The following is a 15,963-nucleotide window of genomic DNA, read 5'->3' as shown; positions in this document are numbered from 1 at the left end:
GTCTGTTGAGGCCGTTGAATTACAAACCTCCTTGGCCAATCACGTAGCCTGGCATTGTGGCTGGGTCCCTGCCCCACCGCCATGCTTTTCTCCAGTTATTCTGCCTACCGTTAGCGTTTTTTCTCCAAACTTTCTCCACTAACATCAACATCGCCAAAATGCCCAAAGCAGAGGTCGGCTCGACGAAATACATCGCCAACCGCATGAAGTCCAAGGGGCTTCAGCGGTTGCGATGGTATTGCCAGGTGTGCGAAAAGCAATGCAGAGATGCTAACGGCTATAAAATGCACACTCAGTCCGAGAGCCATGTTCGACAAATGCTCATCGTCGGCGAGGATGCGAAGAAGTACATCAGCGACTACAGCAATCAGTTCCAGCGCGACTTTCTCCTGCTCCTCAGAACCGGCCATGGCGAGAAGCAGGTCCACATCAACCACTTCTACCAGGAATACATCGCCAACAAGGAGCACATCCACATGAACGCGACGAAATGGTCCTCCCTGACAGAATTCGCCAAACACTTGGGTCGCGAGGGAATCTGCCGGGTTGAGGAGAACGAGAAGGGTGTACACATCTCTTGGATCGACAAGTCCCCCGAGTCTCTGCGACGACAGGAAGCTCTGAGGCGAAAGGAGGCGCAGGATCAAGGCAACGAGGAGGTCGAGCAGCGCATGATCCGCGAACAGATTAAGCGCGCGCAAGCGGCCGCCGGAACCCGAGACGAAAACAAGGAGGAGGATTCCGAGGCTCGTGAGCTGAAGCGACAAGAGGGCGAGAAGATTACGCTGTCTTTCGGCCCCAAGCCTGCCGCACCTGCGACAACTTCTACCGAGAGCCCCGCGCCCGACACGACCGCGACGGAAGGAGAAACGCCAGAAGCATCGAAAGCGACTACGGATAAGGGCAAGGAGGCTGAGCCAGCACCTGCAAAGCCCAGCGGCTTCGGGGGCATCTCGATGAAACTCGGTGGCAAACCTCAAGCCAAGAACGTATTTGCCCAGGCCAAAAAGAATGCCCTCTCGTCCGGTTCGAAGAAGCCCGCCAAGATAGAGCAGCCCAAGAAGATGAGCGAGGCAGAGCGCATTATGAAGGAGGAGATGGAAAAAAAGCGGTCCAGGGAATCGGCGGGCTTCAGTTTCGGCATGGGCTCTGGAAAGAAGCAGAGAAACAACTAGGAGGTTTCAAGATCTTGGTTGCATACGGACAGGGTGGGATCGTGAGGGGCGGCGTTTTACGGCAAAGGAATGCATGTGTAGACGGGACTCGGAAACATGCCAAGGCGTTTGGTTTTATTGTCCATCTTAGATACCAAGACGACACTTATCGAATGATGATGCACTATTTTTCCTATCTTTATACGGAATCACTGCTGCTCCTGTTCCTCCAACGCCTTATTCGCCATGAAAAGTGAAAAGTGTCAATTTTGACGGGCTTCGCAAAACGCTTTCTAAGCATCCGCCTCGGCCTCTGTACCGTCGCGCCTGCAAAGCAAGTTCTGTCAGACATAATATTCTCCAACTCGTCAAGGATCATCACTTACGGGATGTATTGTATTCTGTATTCGTCCTCAAGAGTCGACCGAACGTCATCAGGCAGCTGACCCGACACCTTGATGGCGTACATGCCTGGAACGTAGCCGTCGAGTCGCTGGTACTTCGCTATCCACGAGCGCGCAGGGTTGGCGAGGGTGATGACACCTTCAAAGACCTGCGAGGTGCAGCTTTCGATCTGGTCCTGGGAGCCAGCGAGGTGGAGGAACTCGTCGCAGTTGGGGCAGCCTTCGTCGCGGAATCGCTAGAAAACAAGGCGTCAGCTTCATGGAATGGAATGGATGATTGCTTTGAAGGGAAACGAACGTTGTAGGTCATGACGATGGAGCAGACCATGCACGCGCGCAGATAGCGCTGCTGGCCGGGGGAGACGAAATTCGTAGACGTCATGATTCGGAGATCGCTTCGAGACTCGTTCGGAGGGTTTGGGAGCTGAGAAGAGCTGCGTTGATCGTGGAGAGTGTTGTTTGTTAAAGAAGTAGGTTGGCATTGATCGCGACGGCCAGAGGCGGAAGTTGTAAAAGTTGTATGCATTTAAGTGGGTTATGCAACAAGTGCGGTAGTCGCTCAAACTTCAATCTTTACATCCAGGCAACTCACGAAGTATCACGAACAAGAAGAATTCGACTTTTGTGTTGAATCCTGGAATAAAGATGACGCAAAATACAAGCCAAGGGACTCAAAAGTCCATCTTTCAACAAAAAGACCTCGAGAAATCTCACGACATCCTCACCTGCACCATCAAAGAACCACCCTTCTCATACGTTCACCTTGAGCTCGTCTCAGACAGAAGCGGCGCCGTCACACTCGACAACCTACAAGTAAAGAGCTACTGCACAGCAGCGCTCCGTCAACTACTCGGACTTACGGGAGCAGCCATTTCTCTGGATATCCTTAAGGTTGAGGGTAGTCATGCATGGGTTCGTGTGCCGCGACCAGACCTAGGCTCCTTCTCAGCTGCCATCACAGCCTGGAGAGGCACAAGCGACGATGGAGCTGAGGTGAGCCTTCAAGTACGGCAGTGCGCCGACTGGCTCGGTGCCATGGTGGGAGCCGACGGGCAAGACCGGTTATGGAATGCTTGACGACAAACAAGAGCTTCATCATTCAACTGGATCGTCATTTATCATGTGAATGGGTATAAATGTATGCATGTACATCGCCCATCGGCCAACTCTGCAAATGCACCGTTTCCAGACGCCCGATACCCTACCATGCTTTCAACCCTACACCAACTCCGACTTCCAACGGCTTTCTACACCTCTTACATGAGAGAAGACATGAGTGAGCTCTGAGCATATGCCTGATGAAGGGTTAGTGCTGGACTTTGGTGGGAAACGCATCAATTGTAACTCACCATGGGCTTAATGTCGGGATGCGGTACGGCATCGAACTGCTCATACTTGAGCTTATAGTCGGGGCCGATGTTGATATAGGCACCCCTGTTCTCCGTCGAGTCGCAGTATCGAGGAGCAGAGAAGACTAGAGGGTTAGCCAGTGAGCAATCAGGGCAGCACATGTCACTTACCAGTAATACAACGGCCATCGTGCTGAACCTCATAACCATCCATGCGAACCTCGTGACTTCGGATAACAGCCTCAAGGCCGTTCTTCTCGCAAAACTTCTTCGTGATGTCGGGCCCGAACTGCATACCGACACCGCGCTTGCTGGGTCCTCGGCCGTTCTCCTCCTGGGGGTCCGTCCAGAGCATCTCCATCATCAGACCAGCCTGGCCTGGTTGTCGCTGGTTGTGTCGGTTCAGTTTTCGAATGTCATCGAGTGTGATGTTGTCGTCGGAGAACAAGCCTCCGTGGAGGACCAGGTACTTCTTGCCAATGAGGGTAGCCAGCGCCAGAGCAGAGAAACTCTCAGAGAACAGCTTAAAGACCCTACATCACAGTCAGTATGAGGGCACGGCATATGACACCAAAATCTCACCTCTCGTTGTACTTGGCCTTGCACTCGCCCTCGAAGCCGTAGACTCGGTTCATGTCGTCTGTCTCGTGGTTTCCACGGTTCAGGAAGAACTGGTTAGGTCGCAGCCACTTGTAAGCGTAGAGCAGCAGAGCAATCTCAGTTGACCAAGACCCTCGGTCCACAAAGTCACCGTTAAACAGATACCAGTGCTTGTCGCTAGGTGTGCCATTGCGGCGGAACAGCTCCATGAGATCAAAGTATTGGCCTAGAAACGGAGTCAGTTAACCATCGCTGCTGTGAAAGTTAGGGCGTCTTACCGTGGGTATCACCGCAGACAGTCAGTTGGACGTCATCAGGGATCTCAACCTCGACCATGGTGGGCTCGTCGTACACGAGCTTCTTGACGGCAATGATGATTTGGTAGACGTATTTGCGGTGGATCTTCTTGCCAGTCTTGAACCGCTCGATCATGTCGTCAATGAACTCTTGTGTCATCTCGTCGCCTAGTCGCACGCCGTCATAGCCAGGCTCGACAACCATAGAGTCGAGGTCAAGACCCTCGGCCGCAGAAGGCTCATCGCCGACCTCAATAGCGGCAAAGAATGCCAACTGTCGAACAATTTTCTTGCATTCTTCCAACTTCAGTCGTGCATCCTTGTTGTTAGGATCCAGGCTAACGCAGGTCTTGAAGTCGTCGATGGCTTCCTTGGGTCGCAGGATCGCAGTCTTGGCTAGACCTCGTCGGTAGTAGGCCTAGTTGTGTCAGAAACAAGACTGTTTCTTCTCGTCGAGGGCGCTCGCGTGCAAGGGTGACAAACCTTGACCAGCTTGGGGTTGAGCTCGAGGGCCTTGGTGGCGTCGGCGATGGCGTAACCGTACGCTTCAGTCTTGATGTACGCCTAATATCGGAAGAAGAAGGAGGTTAGCCACAATTCAGGCGCATATGTCGGCTACAAACCTGCGCTCGGTTGGTGAAGAACAACGGCTCCTTGTCGTTCAGCTCGATGGCCTTGGTGTACAGGTCAACTGCGGCGGGGTAATCGCCGTGGCCAAAGGCCTTGTTGCCCTGGTTCTTGAGGTCGACAGCCTTTTGCGACATGTCGACGGTATTTATCGCTCGCCCGCCGGAGGAGAAGGCGTCAAACAAAGGGGAAACGACGATCGACGTGGGGGAAGTTCGGTAGCCGAGAAGTTGGTGATGTTGCGCCGGACGTCGCTGCAACTACTTGAGTGTGTCGCAAAAGGAGGATCGGTACCAAGAGACGGAGTGAATACGTCCTAGCAAGTCAAAGTAGCAAAGGGGGAGAACTGGCAAGTCTACCAACGACAGGGCGAGGCTTGGTTCCACGATGTCAGGGAGAGCAAAAGAACTTTTGACCTCGACGTCTCGAGCGGCGGCTTTTTGGTGGGGGAAGCTTCTAGGCCCCGTTTACCGGCGTCATCGGTGGTGGGCAAAAACGACTTCCCGGACAGGGTTACAGGGCTTGAGGGGCCTCGGGAGGCAGCTGATGGCCCTGTAACCCCCTGCAAGCCAGTGCCTCTCGATCTGCCTGAACCAGTAAGACCTAGCGTGAGCAGCCGCCAGAAACTGGGGGACCGGGTGCTCCGTTATCAATCGCCACGCATGGAGAGCAGAGCCGGCCAGGATCGGAGGTTGGATAATTGCATACGCATCAAAGCGGACCTGACACGGCCCCACTAATATCCGTGCTCCTTCGACAAGGTTGCCATGAGGCTTGCCTGCCTTGAACATCAACTCACAACTTACAGCTCAACCATCGGCATCCTTTCAAACGAGATGCTTTTATTCAACTGGAATCGACGATAGACTCACTTCGAAGTAAAGGAGCTGTTTCATTGGCGCATCAGGCGCTTGCCATCATCATGGATTCATCAACCTCCGGGACCTCCAGCGCCCTAGTGCGCAAGAGAACAGACACAGACTTGATGCCTCCGCCTCCCCCAGCAAAGAAAATTAAGCGCCCTAAGCAGGTTCTTGACGAAGATACTTACACAGAAACACTTTCACAAATCATCGCCCGCGACTTCTTTCCTGGACTGTTGGAAACTGAGACTCAGCAAGAGTATCTGGATGCTCTGGACTCCAAGGATGCTGCCTGGATCTCGAGCGCTGGTCGAAGGCTGCAGCATGTTATGACTCCTGGGCGCCGAAATACACCTCTACCATCGCAGTCAAGATCGACCCTCCCTGGAGATCGGACACCTTCAGCATATGGTGGAGACACACCTGCCTCGGTCGCCTCAACTGCCATGGGACCACGGCCACGACTAAACACCAGCATGAGCCTGTCCAAATTTCAAGAAACTTACACCAGTGAGGACAACGAGAGCTTCTATAAACTCGTCGACAAGCAGAATCAGAAACGTGCCGAAAAGTATGCCTGGCTCTGGCGCGGCAACAAGCTTCCTTCAAAACAAATGATCAAGCAGAAAGAAGTCGAGGACAGATTGAGTCAAACGCGAAGCCTCACAGATGACGGCTTCAAGCGGGATCGTTTAGCCATCAAGGACAGGGACGACCGTCCAGCACGACCAGACACTTGGGATGCGAAGCCCAAGAACAACTTGATGTTTGGACCTGAGGGAGTGGAAGATGGAGTTGTTACTGTCTCTCAAAAAGCTGAAGAAGCTTCCAGGATGGCGCCCAAGTCTATATCATACGAGAACACGAGAATGCCCCAACCTCGAATTCCGCAGCGGCCACCATCCCCCACCATGTCATCAATACGGGATGCCATCGCAGGCAAGCCTCGTATAGGAGACCAGGACTCAAGCGCTGTGGGTGGCGGAGAAACACCGCGGGTTAACGGATACGCCTTTGTTGACGATGAAGACGATGAGCCGGAGCCTGCTCCCCCTGTTCCCATCATCAATCTTGGCCCAGGCGATGCCAGCCCCAACCCTTTTCGGTTACAGGAGCAACGCAAAAGAGAAAGCCTTCACGAGCGGATGGTGGATCGAATATCGCAATCGAAGAAGGAATCTTCGCGGAATGGCCTCACGGGGAAGGTTGATAAGACACCCGTGCCCAAGTTTCCCAGTAGCCCGAGGGTCACTGGAGGCCTTACTCCTGCAGCTCAGAGGCTTTGGAGCAAGATTGGAACTCCTGGGCGCGGCTCCTCCGGGAGCTCATTCGGACAGTCTAAGCCTATGACTCCCAGGGGCTCGCTACTAAGGTCAGCGAGCGGAGCCAACTCAAAGCCGAGGCCGAACCCATGATAGACCGACGACCCTGACTCCACGAGGAGGCCGGATTAGGAAGGGGGGGTTGATAGGTTGGTTGGGATAACCCCAAATGCAAACATTGAGTCTTGAGATTCTTTTCGAAGGAGTTTTGCAACCACGAGCAGTTTAGATACCTACGATTTTCCTTCTCACTAGAATAAATAAGCAGGGAGCATAGGCGTTATTATCACAGCGTGGATTTGAAGGATACTGGCATGGACTGCTATTTTTGTCAACCAACGACGGGATGAGCCGTCTTTAGCGGTTTCCGAGTGCCCCTTACATCATTTCCACCAACCACTTTAAGTTCACGCGACAGGCGCGTCACTCGCGACGATAACGCGTCAACTTGATCCTCTCCCATTCAACATAATACCAACCATGGTGAAGACGAAGATAGAGACGGTCGACGAGCTCGTCGACGAGACGCTTAGCGATGGCAATAGTGACGGCAGTGACGACAGTGACGGCAGTGACGACAGCCACGTTTTGACCGACGAGGAGCTGATTGGCGCCTCTCTGCTCAACACCCGGACCTCAGAGCCATTCGCATCCAATTACACGCTCGATCCTGAATGCAAAGCCTCCATACATGTCCCCGACGTCGGTTTGATCGATATGCCTCTCAAAGAATCGCAGGCCCGCCAATTGATTGCAAAAGCGCATCCCCCGGCGCCGCATGGCCACGGAGGCGATATCACCACTGACACTTCTGCTGGGAAGATATGGGAGCTGGATCTAAACCAATTCGGCTTTGGGGCAGGGTGGCCAGTACTCCTGTATCACGTATGCCGCGTCGTCAACCCGCCGAATTCTTGGCGGCCCCCAGTCCAGGTCGAGGTTGAGAAGATGGTCATATCGAAAAGGGCGCCACGTACAAGACACACACTGAGTATGCCCTCCATACATGATTTCCCCTAATCTACCACTGATGACTATGGCGGTCGCAGCATCGAGAAGAGGAAAGGCGTGTTCGGCACTGTCATCATCAGTCTGCCATCCAAACATGAGGGTGGAGACATGCTGTTCGAGTATGGCGGCCAGAAACCCAGGCGCGCTACAAGTCTTGCTTGAAGACCCAGTCCTTTGCTTTCTGGTACACGGGAGTGTCGCACAGGCTTGCTACCGTCACGTCAGGTTACCGCTGGGTGCTAGTCTTGAAACTCATGGATGACTACGGCCCTCAGGGCCACAGGCCGACAGGTCTCATCTTCCCAGACGAAGTTCAAAGAGTCAAACGGGCTCTGGAGTGATGGCTTATGACGAGTCAAGAGTCGCGCAAACAGCCGTGTCTCCACTTGTTGTTAGATCGAGACTACCTCTCAGCCAACGGTCAATATTGCCTACGAGACCAAGACTTGGGCCGAGCCCAGCTTCTGAGAGCGGCGTGCAGCGAGCTGCCCATCGAGGTCTTTGTTGGATCGTTTGAGGGGAAGGCTAAGCCACGCGGCGAGGATGTCTACAGAATAAAAACCCTGGTCGACCTTGATGATCACATGGTGGCGCGAGATCTCACATTTGACGAGAAGCACATTCTTGACCCGGACAGTTTCGGCGAGGTCAAGGGCAAGTGGGTTGGTCTGCCCGGTCATATTCATATTGCCACAGGTGCTAACAAATGATCAATAGGGGTGTAAAAGACAAAGACGTGTGTCGGTATAGTGCCTTCCTCTCCCCTTCGGATGGCACGATGTCACTAACCCCCGAGACTCAGTTCATCGCCCTGGTCCCCCATGACGTATTGGCCTCATTCCTAAAGTGTGATGGCGAGATACCGCCCGGCACCCTTGAGCCACTCATGGCATTCTTTGCCAGGTCGTCCATGCGCCCCGGAGCCTCAAAGTGTGTGCTCGATACCTTGCTGCATCTCTCCAGACAGCTAGAATTTATAGAAGCAATATCTGGCAAAACCTTGGCGCTCTGCCTCAAGGCCTTTGTTCAGTTTGGAGAGTTTGAGTATTTCAGAGCGGCTGTTATGCACCACCAGAGCACATTACCATTATCCTTCTTTGAATGGCTGCGAGGCTGGATAGTGGCTAGCCCTGACAAGGCCCTTGAGCGATTCATGAACATTCGGCAAGGGTATGTCTCTATCAAAGACTACTACTCAGACAATCCGCTCACTGACTTGCGCTAGGGCATCACTCGCCATCTCATCGTGCGAATCTCCGACCAACCAGTTCAAGTTCATAACCCGATTGGTACCTCCCCCCTCAAGAGACTTGGCTGGTGAAGTCGAAACACCAAAACTCGTGCTTGGCTGGGCTCGAGAAATGATCCGCTCCTGCCTGGACAGCATGGGGTCGGGTAACCTTGGCCAAGAAGCGGGATCGCTCATTGCAGACCTTTCACTATATTTCAGCGATCCGGCCGCCTTCCTGACGGAGGCGTGCGTCCTCCCAAGGCCATGATGCGTTAGATCACAGTGCTAACCGTTGACACAGCGCCTTGCCCAAGTTCAGGGGCATGTCCAACCCACTCCCGTTCCATCTCAGGTTCTTGGACCAATTGAGGAACCTGATCGTCAAGGAGGGGCTGCCCGAGAGGGAATACTCGCATCTATTCAAGGAAACGTTCCGTTGGCTCATTGAAACGGCAGATTTCGCCCAGTTGTCCGGCCAGGTGTCTGGCGAAAAGTCAAAAGCCGTCAACCAAGATCAGCTTGGATACAAGGTCAAAGATGTGAGGATTACCAACTTTCTCGTCCGCCTCATCAAGAGTAGCACCAAGCCGGATGACCTCGTGTCTCTATTCGCTTCCAAAATCGTCGCCGATGCTCCACGGTTTCGAGCCACTGAGCTCGCGACATTGTGGATGCCCTTGCTTTGCGAAGTCCCTGGCAAACTCATCGAAAATAAGATACCCCTCAACACGCCCTGTTACCAACAGTTGTGCTCTGCCTTGTTCAAATCTCTCCTCGACAACTTGGTTGGCCCCGAGCCTGTCGATACTGAAAGCCAGGCGCGAGGCAGCGTAAGTTGTGGCTGCGTCTACTGCACGCAACTGAACGAGTTCCTTGCCGATTCATCACAAAGCGTCGGTACTCTTCCTATAGCCAGGACAGAACGAGAGCACCTAAAAGACGGGATCAAGTCAGCAGGCGTCGACTGCAAGTGCGAGGCAGTGCCGGGGGACAGCCCTTGCACGCTCATGACCAAGGCGCCGTCTCCGCAGCATGTCGAGAACCGTAAGGCCTGGGTTAGTCGGCAGGAGACTGCCTACAACCTACTGAGGAAGATGGAAAAGAGTCATCTCGAACAACTACTCGGTCCTGATCACTCACTATTCCTCGGCCTAGAGCGGACGGTACATCCGCCAGCGACGCCACAACCCGGCGCTGGGATGAAGCGGAAGGTGTCGGATACTGACATTGTCGACTTGGGTGGTGAGAAGAAGAAGAACTTGAAGATAACTAGCTTTTTCACCAAGAAGTGAATGCGGTGGCTTGGGTCGAGGTTGCACGTGTACGAATGTACGTGCGAGTAATCATTGATTTGCAGCTTTGGACTTGCATCACAGAAAGATACTGGTTCTCAAATCCATGTAAAGGGACACGCTTATCATCAGAAAGAGCTCGCGGATCATATCTGTATCAATACACCCATGCCCTGTCAATAGGTAAGACGAATAAGGGATACGAGGTAAGTACGACCACAACGGGCTTGTCCCAAGTTTAACGGGATTCTTTTGACTCCAGGTGAGGCTGCATCTCGCCTTGCTAGAGGCTGTGTATGCTCAACACGCGCCCCCAACAGTAATAATAGCCTTTCCACCTTGATGAAAGCACCAGCACCCGCAAACACAGCCATCAAAGTGATATAAGGGAGTTTCATTCTTTCCCTACTGCCCTGAGCGGACGGTGGCAGACCTGGTAAAAAAAAAAAGATGAAATTTGAGAAATAGAGTTCCAGACATCTTATACCAGATTCGATTCTACCATATATCTTCTAACATCTCTATTATTTTACCAACTCGGATTGCTTTTTTACCAAGTATTACAGGCTTTTATTTTATAGCCCTATTTCCTCTCAATCTACTCCTTACCTTTGAAGTTTTCACACATTTATGATAATGCAGGTGGCCATGGGCGTTATGAGAGCGAGGATTTACAGACACAATTGTGCTTCAACCACAGTAGAGATGCCACAACCAGAGGTTCAGTTGCATAATATAAACATGTTAACGGATTCAGATTAGTCTAGAAGCAATTTTTATAGTCTCTAAATGTGTCAATTCACTTCCACTCATCATCCCGTCCACCCATCTCGCAACCCCCTTAGTTGCATGCCCCATCGATTAGATCATGGACTTTTTCCCCAATAACCTCAACCCAGCAATCCCACCTCTAAAAGCTGGCAGCCAACGCCAGCACGCCAGACAAAGCCCCCAAAACCCGTCGATCGATGCGCGCCCGGTCACGAGAGGCCGCATAAGCCCTCATGAGGTTCGTCGACTTCGCCATCGACCTCGCAGCGGTGCTCAATGCCTCCCGGGGCGTCGCCGCAAAGCATGTCGCCCTCCGGGGTCGGCAGCTCGAGAATTATAGCCGGACGTCGAGTGTTGCTGCGGCGCTAAGGAATAGAGCTGCGCAGAGGGGAGCTTATGAGAGGACGGCTGCTGCGGAGGAGAGCGATGAGGTCGTTTACGAGCAGGCTGCGCCGGCTGAGCAAGCTACGGAACCGACAGTCGAGACGCCGAAGGATCGAGTACAGACACAAGAGGTTAAGGCGGAGGCTACAAGGACGGAAAAGACACCGTTTGATGCTGGTATTCCCAGTCTCAGGCCGAATCCGCTGCAACAAGCTGCTCCCAAGTCAACAGAGGAGGAACTCGATCTACCACCAGGAATCGACGTCAATATCTTTCACACCACAAGAGGGTCCATGATATTGGATCAATTGAAGAAAAAAGGCAGACCGGGAGCTCCCCCGCCGCGGCCTGGAGCTGGAGGCCCTGCGAAGGAGCATCCTCTACGCAATTGGCCCCTACCACCTCCAGTACAACCTGAGCAGAGCTTCAAGCCAGCTCCTGAGAAGCCTCGAGAGGCTGAGGTCAAGGTTGAGGAGACACCGATCCAACCGGTAACTAAGCCTGTAGAGGAATTGGCTACTCCTGCGGAGGAACCGGTCACGCCTCAGCCAGAGGAGACTCCCAAGGCATCAATTCCTGCGGAGGAAGTGGCTGCACCTCAGCCAGAGGCTCCCTCAAAACCTGAGCCCGAGAAGGTTGACGAGAAGATTGATGAGGAGGTTGTCCAAGCTGCAAAGGAGATGGTCGGCGAACCTGTACCACCCCAGACTCCAGCATATTCTCTCAGAGAGTCCAAGGTCCCATCCTCCCGCATCAGCCGAATCTGGAACTATGGCGGTCTCGCAGCAGGCATGCTTGGAGGGGCCATGACCGAGGGCGTCAGCCGAGCCTTTGGCGGCGGAGGTGAAGGATCTATCCTGCTCAGCGGCAAGAACATGGAGCGTCTCGTCGCAAAGCTCTCGCGCATGCGTGGTGCCGCTTTGAAGCTCGGTCAGATGATGAGCTTCCAGGACACCAAGATGCTCCCGGCTCCTATCCAGGAGGTGCTGCAGCGTGTTCAGGACCGCGCTGACTACATGCCTGCCTGGCAGCGTGACCGTGTCCTCGCTGCCAACCTTGGTGCTGAGTGGCGAGACCTGTTTAGCGAGTTTGAGGAGAAGCCCATTGCTGCGGCGTCTATCGGTCAGGTGCACAAGGCGGTCCTCAAGAACGGCAACCGAGTCGCCGTCAAGATCCAGTTCCCTGGTGTTGCTGACTCTATCAACTCGGATCTGGACAACCTGAGCATCCTTCTCACGGCCACCAAGCTCCTGCCCAAGGGCCTGTATCTCAACAAGACCATCGACAACGCTCGGCTTGAGCTTGGTTGGGAGTGCGACTATGAGCGCGAGGCCAAGTGCGCCCAACGCTACCAAGAGCTCCTCAGCTCTGAGCAAGATGTGTTCCTTGTACCTTCAGTCTACCCCGAGGCTTCGGGCAAGCAGGTGCTCACCATGGACTTTATGGACGGCATCGGTGTGACACGCATCACGTCGTTTACACAGGAGCAGCGAGACTGGATCGGAACCCAGATTCTTCGCCTGTGCCTCCGCGAGATCACAGAGTTCCGTTTCATGCAGACGGACCCCAACTGGACAAACTTTCTCTACAATGCTGACCTCGAGAAGCTTGAGCTACTCGACTTTGGCGCCTCGCGCGAGTACCCTGAGGAGTTTGTGACTCAGTACGTCCAACTCCTCGCCGCTGCGTCGCGCTCTGACAAGGCGGCCGTCAAGGACCTGTCGGAGAAGCTGGGCTACCTGACGGGCCTCGAGAGCCGGACAATGGTGGAAGCACACACAAAGTCTGTTCTTACCCTGGCAGAGCCATTCCTGGCCAGTGCTCCCGAGGTGTACGACTTCAAGGACCAGACCATCACGGAGCGCGTCAAGGCCCTCATCCCCGTCATGCTTCATGAGCGACTAGCACCCCCGCCAGAGGAGACTTACAGTCTGCACCGCAAGCTGAGCGGCGCGTTTCTACTCTGCGCAAGACTGGGCAGCAAGGTGCGGTGCAGGGAGATGTTTGAGGAGGCCCTCGCCAAGGGGGGTTACCTCGATGCTTGATAGAGCTGTTGTAATGTATCATGTAACATAGTCTTGTAACACTACTAGACCATTCTCTAACGATTTGGGGATATAAAAAATAGAACTCGATGGGGTATGAGTAGATGTAACTTTTTTTTCATGAGGGTATATACTGGATGAACAATCTCCAGAGACAAACACTTTAACCACGCTCCCTCGCCCCCTGAAGCCAATCCAGCTCCTTCTTCTCCTTGCCCGCAACCTTCTTCCTCTTCCTCTCGATAGCCCTGTCGACCTGCCCCTTGCTCATGCCCTCGTACCGCTTCACCAGGAGCTGCTTCTTCTGCTCGCTCCTCTTGAGGTAGAAGGGCGTCTTTCCCTGCGCCACGAGTTCCTTCTCCTTCTTCCTGTGCTCCTTTAGCAGGTTTTCCTCCTCCTCCTTGCGCTTGCGGGCCTTTTTCCGTGACTCCATCGCTTGGAGCTGTCGCTTTAGATCTTCTTTTGCGTGGGTGTCCTTGGTCTTTTTGATCTGTGCGCGGAGATCGGACATTTCCTTTTCGCGGTACTCGTCCAGGAATGCATACGCCCTGCTGGCCTTTTCCTCATCCACCTTTCCTACAAGGGGATCAAATCGCGGATCGCGGTACTGCCGCCTCGTATCGGGAATAATCTCGCGACGGCGCGAGACAGGCTTCTTGGAGGACTGCTCCTGGGGCGCGTGCTTAGAGGAGCGCTTTGGCTTGGGGTCGTCCTTTGATCTGGTAGATTTTCGAGGTGCGGGGGTTGTTTCTGTGCGTGAGGTTTCGGTCGTTTGCTTGGAGGATTTTGAGCGACGGGAGGAGGATGGGAGGGATGCTTGAGCTTTTGCGAGGGCGCCGAAGGAGATTGAGGAGAGGTCGACTTTGGGGGTTTGTTCTTCGGGCTGAGGATGCGGTTAGCAATTGTAGAAGCGATTGGGGAGATATCGCATACCTCAGATTCATCTTCTGAACCTTCTTCCGAGTCTGAGCCTTCATCATCTTCATCCTCGTCGTGTTGACCTCGAATACCCTCCTCCTCAACCTCATCATCATCCTCACTCGAAGAACTCTGACTCTCCGGATCCTCCTCCCACTGATCCTCCCTTCTCGGACGCACCCTCCTCTCCAACCCCAGCGCTGTCGACTTGCGCTTGAAAGCCATGTTGTCGTCGTATATGAATAGTACCTATGTATAGGTAAAATGATGGTGGTTGGCTGCTGTAACTTTTTTTAATTTTTCGACCGATAAGCCCCACGAAACGCTTATCTTAGCACCCAACCTCCCCCGATACGTGAATATCCTCAACTTTGATCTACCAAAGGGGCTTTTTGGATCTGATCTGCCCCGCGCTAAAGAAAAAAATAGCGGTTGCGCGCCAATTGAGATCGCATCTTGTGAATATCATCTTTCGCTTCTCCTCATCCTAATGTCACACAAGCTTTTGACAGCAGCATCTTTGAGTATCCGTCGCTCGCTCGGCGCCTACACCTCGCGCATCGTTAGACACTCGCAGTCTTACTCTTCCTCGTCGCATTATGTCCCTGGTCTGCTCCCGTCCAAGACAATGACGGGATATACTACTTCTATGGCGCCTGCGCCCGTCGCGATACCTGGCCTCACACTCGCTGCGCAATCAGTAGACGCAGCGCCAAAGAAGAAGCCCTACGTTATTCCGAGAATACGAAATCGTCGGTCCAAGTATGTCATCCTCAACACCATCACGGGCCTGCCTAGCTAACCATCGCCTCTTCAGAACTCCTTCCGGCCCCAGAGATGAAGCCAATTCCGCAGACGCCAGACAAAACCGCGTCTCCTCGCCTCCAAAAGTCCCCAGCAATGAATCCGGCGGTGTCCCAAACCCAACACCCCAATACATGGCCCAGGCCCATCTCGAACCCCGTCGCCTAGCCCAGCCGCGCCGCATCCTCATCGTCATGGACCTCAACGGCACCCTCCTCCACCGCCCCAACAAGCGCCGCCCCTTCCACTTCGTCGAGCGCCCTCACGCGAAAGCATTCATGTCCTACTGCCTCGACACCTTCCACGTGGCCATCTGGTCCTCGGCCCGCCCCGACAACGTGAGCAAGATGGTTGATCAGCTGCTCACTCCGGAGCAGCGCGAGCGATGCCTCCTCGTCTGGGGCCGCGACACCTTTGGCCTCTGCAAGGCCGACTACGACACCAAAGTCCAGGTCTACAAGCGCCTCACCAGCGTCTGGTCCGACCCCCGCATCATGGCGGCTCACCCTGCGGTTCAGACTGGTGGCAAGTGGGATCAGACAAACACCATTCTCGTCGACGACTCGCTCGAAAAGGCCCGGAGCGAGCCCTTCAATCTTCTCCAGATCCCCGAGTTCTCTGGTCTGTCCACCGAGATGCCCAATGTCCTGCCTCAGGTTCACGATTACCTGAACAACCTCGCCCACGAGGCCGACATTAGTCGATTCGTCTGTCAATCGCCCTTTAAACTCGACCCAGCCTATACTCTAGAACAAGCCCCGGCCAAGCCCAAAGCCAAACAAAAGACCTCAGCCAAAGCTGACTGAGTAGATGGTAGCCAGGACTAGACTTGCATTGTTTGGCTTTGCTTCATTAAAGATACCCCGAGGCTTCGCTCCTCTTTCCAATTAGA

The 15,963-nt window shown here is 53.8% G+C and overlaps 9 protein-coding genes across 9 annotated transcripts; 6 read left to right on the top strand and 3 right to left on the bottom strand.

Annotated features, from left to right (window-relative positions):
• Nucleotides 1-152: 152 nt before the first annotated feature.
• On the top strand, nucleotides 153-1,175 carry NCS57_01119200 (C2H2-type domain-containing protein; the record flags this gene model as incomplete). The annotated part of the gene is made up of 1 exon (XM_053060913.1): nucleotides 153-1,175. Exon 1 carries the CDS (start codon nucleotides 159-161, stop codon nucleotides 1,173-1,175), a length of 1,017 nt encoding a protein of 338 aa, XP_052909299.1. The 5' UTR covers nucleotides 153-158.
• Nucleotides 1,176-1,447: 272 nt separating this feature from the next.
• On the bottom strand, nucleotides 1,448-2,018 carry NCS57_01119100 (Transcription elongation factor SPT4; the record flags this gene model as incomplete). The annotated part of the gene is made up of 3 exons (XM_053060912.1): nucleotides 1,857-2,018; nucleotides 1,541-1,794; nucleotides 1,448-1,481 (listed from the first exon to the last, which is right to left on the bottom strand). Exons 1-3 carry the CDS (start codon nucleotides 1,938-1,940, stop codon nucleotides 1,448-1,450), a joined length of 372 nt encoding a protein of 123 aa, XP_052909298.1. The 5' UTR covers nucleotides 1,941-2,018.
• Nucleotides 2,019-2,203: 185 nt separating this feature from the next.
• Nucleotides 2,204-2,635, top strand: NCS57_01119000 (uncharacterized protein; the record flags this gene model as incomplete). Its single annotated transcript, XM_053060911.1, has 1 exon — nucleotides 2,204-2,635. One exon carries the CDS (start codon nucleotides 2,204-2,206, stop codon nucleotides 2,633-2,635), a length of 432 nt encoding a protein of 143 aa, XP_052909297.1.
• Nucleotides 2,636-2,814: 179 nt separating this feature from the next.
• Nucleotides 2,815-4,567, bottom strand: NCS57_01118900 (Serine/threonine-protein phosphatase; the record flags this gene model as incomplete). The annotated part of the gene is made up of 7 exons (XM_053060910.1): nucleotides 2,815-2,853; nucleotides 2,908-3,032; nucleotides 3,079-3,440; nucleotides 3,490-3,733; nucleotides 3,786-4,221; nucleotides 4,287-4,367; nucleotides 4,427-4,567. 7 exons carry the CDS (start codon nucleotides 4,565-4,567, stop codon nucleotides 2,815-2,817), a joined length of 1,428 nt encoding a protein of 475 aa, XP_052909296.1.
• A 785-nt stretch (nucleotides 4,568-5,352) lies between these two features.
• NCS57_01118800 (uncharacterized protein) lies at nucleotides 5,353-6,708 on the top strand (the record flags this gene model as incomplete). Its single annotated transcript, XM_053060909.1, has 1 exon — nucleotides 5,353-6,708. One exon carries the CDS (start codon nucleotides 5,353-5,355, stop codon nucleotides 6,706-6,708), a length of 1,356 nt encoding a protein of 451 aa, XP_052909295.1.
• Nucleotides 6,709-7,095: 387 nt separating this feature from the next.
• NCS57_01118700 (Fe2OG dioxygenase domain-containing protein) lies at nucleotides 7,096-10,149 on the top strand (the record flags this gene model as incomplete). The annotated part of the gene is made up of 5 exons (XM_053060908.1): nucleotides 7,096-7,606; nucleotides 8,023-8,284; nucleotides 8,344-8,796; nucleotides 8,852-9,103; nucleotides 9,159-10,149. The coding sequence occupies 5 exons, from the start codon at nucleotides 7,096-7,098 to the stop codon at nucleotides 10,147-10,149; spliced, it is 2,469 nt and encodes an 822-aa protein (XP_052909294.1).
• Nucleotides 10,150-11,153: 1,004 nt separating this feature from the next.
• Nucleotides 11,154-13,349, top strand: NCS57_01118600 (ABC1 domain-containing protein; the record flags this gene model as incomplete). Its single annotated transcript, XM_053060907.1, has 1 exon — nucleotides 11,154-13,349. The coding sequence occupies one exon, from the start codon at nucleotides 11,154-11,156 to the stop codon at nucleotides 13,347-13,349; it is 2,196 nt and encodes a 731-aa protein (XP_052909293.1).
• A 163-nt stretch (nucleotides 13,350-13,512) lies between these two features.
• On the bottom strand, nucleotides 13,513-14,492 carry NCS57_01118500 (RRNA biogenesis protein RRP36; the record flags this gene model as incomplete). The annotated part of the gene is made up of 2 exons (XM_053060906.1): nucleotides 13,513-14,232; nucleotides 14,283-14,492. 2 exons carry the CDS (start codon nucleotides 14,490-14,492, stop codon nucleotides 13,513-13,515), a joined length of 930 nt encoding a protein of 309 aa, XP_052909292.1.
• A 265-nt stretch (nucleotides 14,493-14,757) lies between these two features.
• On the top strand, nucleotides 14,758-15,877 carry NCS57_01118400 (FCP1-like proteiny domain-containing protein; the record flags this gene model as incomplete). The annotated part of the gene is made up of 2 exons (XM_053060905.1): nucleotides 14,758-15,029; nucleotides 15,085-15,877. 2 exons carry the CDS (start codon nucleotides 14,758-14,760, stop codon nucleotides 15,875-15,877), a joined length of 1,065 nt encoding a protein of 354 aa, XP_052909291.1.
• Between the last annotated feature and the right edge of the window lie 86 nt (nucleotides 15,878-15,963).

Source organism: Fusarium keratoplasticum, chromosome 9 (genome assembly GCF_025433545.1).
Source record: "Fusarium keratoplasticum isolate Fu6.1 chromosome 9, whole genome shotgun sequence".
NCBI classification, from domain to species: Eukaryota; Fungi; Ascomycota; class Sordariomycetes; order Hypocreales; family Nectriaceae; genus Fusarium; species Fusarium keratoplasticum.
Note: the sequence above shows the minus strand (reverse complement) of the source record. Positions and strands in the feature narration are given on the sequence as shown.